Source organism: Chelonoidis abingdonii, chromosome 25 (assembly GCF_003597395.2).
Source record: "Chelonoidis abingdonii isolate Lonesome George chromosome 25, CheloAbing_2.0, whole genome shotgun sequence".
Taxonomy (NCBI): domain Eukaryota; kingdom Metazoa; phylum Chordata; order Testudines; family Testudinidae; genus Chelonoidis; species Chelonoidis abingdonii.
Window position 1 is genome coordinate 8,292,811 of NC_133793.1, and position 6,000 is coordinate 8,298,810.

A 6,000-nucleotide genomic window follows, 5' to 3' on the forward strand; every position below is an offset into this window, starting at 1 on the left:
CTCCTGTAAGTCCTGGCCTGGAGCAGCCAGCTGTAGGAGCGGCTGCTAATTGCACTACAGAGTGGGCTCAGGAGCAAGGGTACAGTTAGCCTGAAATCCAGTACTTATTTATTCTGTCACCTGCAGCAACACATTTCCATTAGCAATGAGCATTTTGTGCTTGAAGACAGCAAGTGACCAGCACCCCCGCCTGGAGCAAAGTGGGTCCACAATGTTCCGACAACAGATTTCCTTCAGAAAATGCTGATTCAATTAAATCAAAAGGTTTCATGGGAACATCCTAATGGTGTTGAATTTTCAGCGCACAATTATTGCAACATTTTGTTTCGAGAAGGCTGAAACATTTAATTTAGATGTTATCGTTTGGACCATTCGTATTGTGACATATTGACTGAACAGAAATGGTAACGTTCAAACCAAACATTTTTACCCTATGTAGCAACAAAACATGTCAGAATATTTCGTTTTGTGAAAAAAATCCAAAATTTTTACCTTTTGTCCCAATTTGGACTGCAACACGGGACAGAAATTGTGTTTTTCAGCTAGCTGTGCCCTGGGGGTGCATTGAGCTTGCCTGTTGTATGGTACTTTGCCTAGTAATGACAAGCATTCCCTTCCACTGGCTGGATCTGGCAGCATATATACTGATGCTTCACATCTTCAGAACCCTTTGCAAACATACGCTAATTAACTCTCACCACCTCTTGGGTGGCTAGTAACTATTAACCCTATTGTAGAATGGGGAAACTGAGGCACAGAGCAGCTGAGTAACTTCCCCAAGGCTACATAGAAAACAAGTTGAATTAGAAGCCAGGAATTTCTGGCTTCTGGTCTTGAGTCAAGTAGACCAAGCAGCTCTTCTGGCTCCATCCTGCAGTCCTTGCTCTTCTGAATTTCTGGTATGTTGCTAGGATTTGTCCCATAGTGTTTTATTTCCAATGAGAGCTTTGGAGATAAAGAGCCTTTCTCAAACTTACTTTTACTTGCTAGGATGGAAAAATGAATGGGGTATATAGATAAACATGAATGCATGAGAATTTAGGAACTTGAGACTAGGTCCTGCACCTAGTGGAAGTCACTGAGAGTTTTGCCATTAATCTCACTGAGAGAAGGAATGGGCTGCAGGTCTCAAGAATTCACCCAGGCATTATGAAAGATGCACAATGTGTCCCTTGACTCTATGGGTCCATCTCATAGCACTCTGCACTTCCCAACAAGGATCTCCAAATGCTTTTTCATGCATGCATTGATTAATTAGACCTCACATCTTCCCTGGGAGACAGAGGAGGATTGTTATCATCAGTTTCGGGATGGGAAACAGAGGCAGGGAGAAGTGAAGTGAAGTTGTCTAAGGTCATGCAATCACTTACAGAGCTGGGGATAGAACCAAATAGCTTTGGTTCCCAGGCTCTAACTACAAGACACTATACCATATACACTAATTGCCTTGTCTGGGTAAATCTATGGTAATAACACTACAAAATCTATTTTTGGTTCAAATTAAGAATTATTGTAAATCTGTGCATCTTCTAGGTACATGTGATCTAAATCTAGCCCACTCTATGCAACCATAGTAGCAATATTCATGTCAGACCTACCATGATATTTCTGAGGTCAAGGCGAGGGCAGCTGCTATGGATAATTCTGAAATGGTGAAAGTCTCTTCTTCCTCACTTCAGGTGACAGACAAGAAAAAGAATTCAGATCATGTTGAATAGACTCATAAAGAAAACGATCCCTGGAACTGTGAGTGTCCAGGAGAAAAGGTCACATTTCTAAAAGTGACTGACTTAGGAAACTAAGTCCCATTTTTAAAAGTGATTTAGGCACCTAAATACCTTTGAGGATCTGGGTCTTAGAAGCCTCATTGGAAGTCAATGAGAATTAGGCTCCTAGGCACCTAAGTCACGTAGATACTTTTGGAAATGTTACCCCAGTCTACTTTGCTTGCCCCATATGACCATCCAACCATAGCCATTTTATGGAAATCACTTTCAGCCATGTCCAATCTGGGCTGGATTTACAGCAATGAATGAGAAAAGAAAGAGCCCTGGGCCCAGCTACTCATAGGTGTTTAGGCTCCTAGCTCCCATTCGTTTCAGTGGGAATTGGGCAGTGTAATACCTTTGAGAATCTGGGCCCCCATTGCACCAAACTCAAAGCACAAGAGAGTGGAGGACCATGCTCTAGAGTGAGTATATTGAGCAATAATTTGAACACTGAAGATCTGTTTCAATAGCCCCTAAGAGAAAGGCTAACAAAGGTATTTGCAATCATTCCCCTTATAGTTTCTCCTTGGATGTTTAAAACTGAAATCTGGACCTTTATGGCCTTTTCCCTTATTGTAGGTGCACAGGCATATTATTGTAGGGTCTCTCACGTGGGTGAGGCTGTGCAGACACTAATTTCATATTGTAGAGCCACTACTGAGGGCTGGAATGCACTCATTGGTTTATTATTGTAGAGTTGCCTTTTTGGGCCATTGTCCACACATGCAATGGGTTATAATTGTAGGGATGGCTTATGAGATCTGGGACCAACAGATGGACTTGTTATTGTAGGGTTACTCTTAACATCAGCTATTCTTCCCATAGATCTTCATCTACTTACTTACTTCATCTACCACTTTTCGATGGGTTGGGATGCAGTATTCATAGATTGGCACACACAGCACTTTAGGGCAGGCAGTAAAGAATCGTTGCTTATGTGAAACCACAGGTCAGGTTAGGCAACATGGAATGTAGCTGAGTGTGTTGTATGAATAAGTGAACAAGGCATCCTCCTTATTTCATTTATTGAAAACTCCTTGACTCACCACTAATCCGTTGACTTGCCTAGGCCTGGCTGATTCACTTGGACCTGACTCACTTCATCATAAACTCTTTGACTCATCACTAGCCCCTTGACTCACCTGGACCTGAACTTTGCCTTTCTTGTGGTAGAGGTCATTTGCAAGCTGCGTTGTCTCTCCTCCTTTTGCTCCTCCTCGCTGCGGTGAAACAGAGTCCGAGTTTCCATGCTGAGCACTCACAGAGGGATCTTACCTGCCAGTACAGAGTCAAATACGCCTTGAGCCCCCCTTCGAAATGGGCTATCTCTGACAGTCCAGGATAACCCTTCATTTGCACATACAAATAAGCACCTATTGACCTCAATGACACCAGTCTCAGTTCTTTAAGGCAGCTAGTTGTTTTCGGTTCCTAAGCATCCATTTGCTTGCAAAGGAGGGATTCCCATTTTAAAAACTGGGGCCAGCATCTACCTTAAAAACAAAGCAGTGCAAAAAATATTTCTAAAAGATATTCTCTAGCTCAAACAGAAGTGCTGGACTTGATGCAGAAGTTACTGGGTGAGGTTCTCTGGCCTGTGTTATGCTAGAGATCAGAACAGCCCTTTCTGATCTTAACATCTATGAACAATTTTGGTTCCACGTCTTGGTGAAATCAAAGAGCAGACGGTCCCTCAAGAGCCTTTAAAAGTAATTGGAGTCAGGAGAAGAACAATAAATAGCTAAAATCCAGTCACTACATTGATTGTTCACTAAGGTCCGATTAAATCAGGCGGAGTCTTTCCACTGGCTTCCATGGGCATGGGATCAAGATCCAAAATAGCATTCAGACACTACAAGGAGGAGCCTGGTATAAAACCTAAATGAGCCAGATAGGGTAGATGAGGTGGGATAAATTAAACTAAAATAGGTTTGATAGACAATCTTAAAACATTGAGGTCAATGTTAAAAAGTTAGCAGAGTTTTGGACTGGAATCTTTATGGACTAAACCAAAATCTTTTTAAATCTGAGTGCACCTTAAAATGTGCTTTTATCTTAATTTAAAAAACTTAACTTTTTCATATTCATTAACTGTTCTCTTAGAGTCACAGTCAGGTGGCGAGTGATGTAAGATGAACGGAATGTTGAGACACAAATCAGGCCATCTGAGTGGCCTAGTGGTATCACCCTTTACACTGAGGCTGAGAAGGGTTGGTGCTCGTGGGCAGGGCCATCTCAGGAAAAGGCCACAGCATTGTAAAGTCCTCACAGCTAGTATCAGGAGGCTTTTTAAACAGCAGGGGGCTAGAAGGAGTGGGGAGGAAAGGCAGGTGGGTATGGAATGGTAGAAGAGAAGAAAGCAAAACCTGGCCACCTCCCCTTCTCCAAATCCATCCTGAACCAGCACTGTTGTTTTGTAGCCTTGATCTCTCTGGTAATTCTTCTTATGGGGAGAGATATACCATGAGGTCTGTTACTGCAATGCTCGTGCGCAAACCAGCTATATGGAAGAGACACATTTGTGTTGCTGGGAGTCCAAAGATAACTCTCCCTTTATTCCATTGGGCACAGCCTGGGAGCTCATTTAATTCCTTGTTTCCCTGAAAATGATTACAGAAGATCTGAGAGAGTCCTGCAGCAATCAAAGGGTTAAGTTTTGTCTAAAAAAAAAATCTCATCACTCAATAAACCACACGATTTTCACTAAAACAACTGAAGAATCTTCTCTTATTTGTTCTCTTTGTTAGAGGTGGAAATATGGGGGATGAAAAATGTGGCTACTGGCTCTGGTCCATTTCCTCCCATCGGCTGCCTAAAATGCTAAGCTATCCCTGCAGCCCCTCCTCCGGGAACATGCAGTGAGCTGTTTTTAAGTACTGAATAAATGGCTGGGAATTAAATGGAACCAACCTTTAAAAGGGTATCCCTCCCTAGCCCACCCCACCTACAGCCTTTCCAGAAACCTACTGCATGAAAACAAACAAAAGTCCTCCAGAGTGGCCCTGATGTCACTAATACATGAAAGCAAAAGCAGTCTGGGTAATAAACAAATTACAGGATTCTGTGATTGGGTAGGAAAAGTCTTTGGTTATAAAAGATTTGGGGTAGATTTTTCAAACGTGCTTAAGTGGATTTAGGAGTCCTATTTTCCAAAATGAGTTAGACCTGTAGATACCTGAATCGGAATGATTTTCAATGAGGCTTAGGATCCTAAGTGGCTTTGGAAAATGTTACCCTTGTTAATAATATTCCTTGAAAACTCATGCAGTTAAACCTGTCACTGAGTCATTTCAATGGCAGGAATTTTTCCCTAGCTATTATAGTTTGGCTTTTAGTTTATTGCAGTCTAGTCCTAAACCATTATTCAGCTAGGAAGATACAGTTTTTACTACAATTACGTTGCATTAGTCTAATTCTTTTAATAAGCTGTGTAAATGTTAATGTAAGTAACCTGCTTAAAAATACCCAAGGTGAAAACTTAATTGTTATAGTGAACTCAAAATATCCCAACATGCAAAGTAAACGATAGAATTATCATATCACTGTTCCATCAGTAGAACACAGCTTTAGAAGAGTCTTTCCTAGACAGCAAAGGAAATATAAGGAAAAGAAAATAAGACCAACCTAATTTTTCAGAAAAATGCTTCTATGGTCTTTAAAATACGCTCTGAACTATATTTCAGCTGAAAAATAACTACCGGGCATCAGATATGTGTTTCCATAGTCTACACATAAATATTGTTTCATGTTTGCTTTTATTTTAGTTTAGTTTTTTTCCTTGATCGTTTTGAACTAACGTTCAGTGCTCTGCAACCTAAGGTCTGCTATAGAGACACAGAGCTTTGTTCTGTTAAAACATAATGTCAGCTGTATTGCAGCCGACTGCTTTCCTGTCCAAAATGTAATGATCTATTTAGAAAAAAATACAACTGAATGGATTCTTGCTGGAAAAACAGTCTCACAAGGAAAAGACTGGTGGGGGAGGAAACGTAACAACTCTTTCAGGCAAGAGACACTCAAGAAGCATGAATAATCTCCATGTGCAAGTTCAATGAACACTTGCAATAGCTGATGCCACTATAAAAGTCTTATAAGTCTTGTATAAACTGTTGCCTACTTACAGATAAGCCAGATTCACCCAGAGCAGCACCCGAGAGAGTGGCTGTCCGCAAGAAAGATAAAGGACAAAGGACCGTTTCCTTTTCCCTGCTGATGACATTAAGAATGACTG

At 41.2% G+C, this 6,000-nt stretch overlaps 1 protein-coding gene across 1 annotated transcript in view; it reads right to left on the minus strand.

Annotated features, from left to right (window-relative positions):
* The window catches only part of MYOM3 (myomesin 3), a 69,299-nt gene extending 63,299 nt beyond the window's left edge, over positions 1-6,000 (minus strand). Inside the window, exons 1-3 of the mRNA XM_032789549.2 lie at positions 5,891-6,000; positions 2,912-3,044; positions 1,599-1,673 (exon numbers count right to left, since the gene is read on the minus strand). Coding sequence (XP_032645440.1) covers positions 1,599-1,673; positions 2,912-3,018 — 182 coding nt within the window. The 5' untranslated portion in view covers positions 3,019-3,044; positions 5,891-6,000. The remainder of the gene's footprint in view (positions 1-1,598; positions 1,674-2,911; positions 3,045-5,890) is intronic.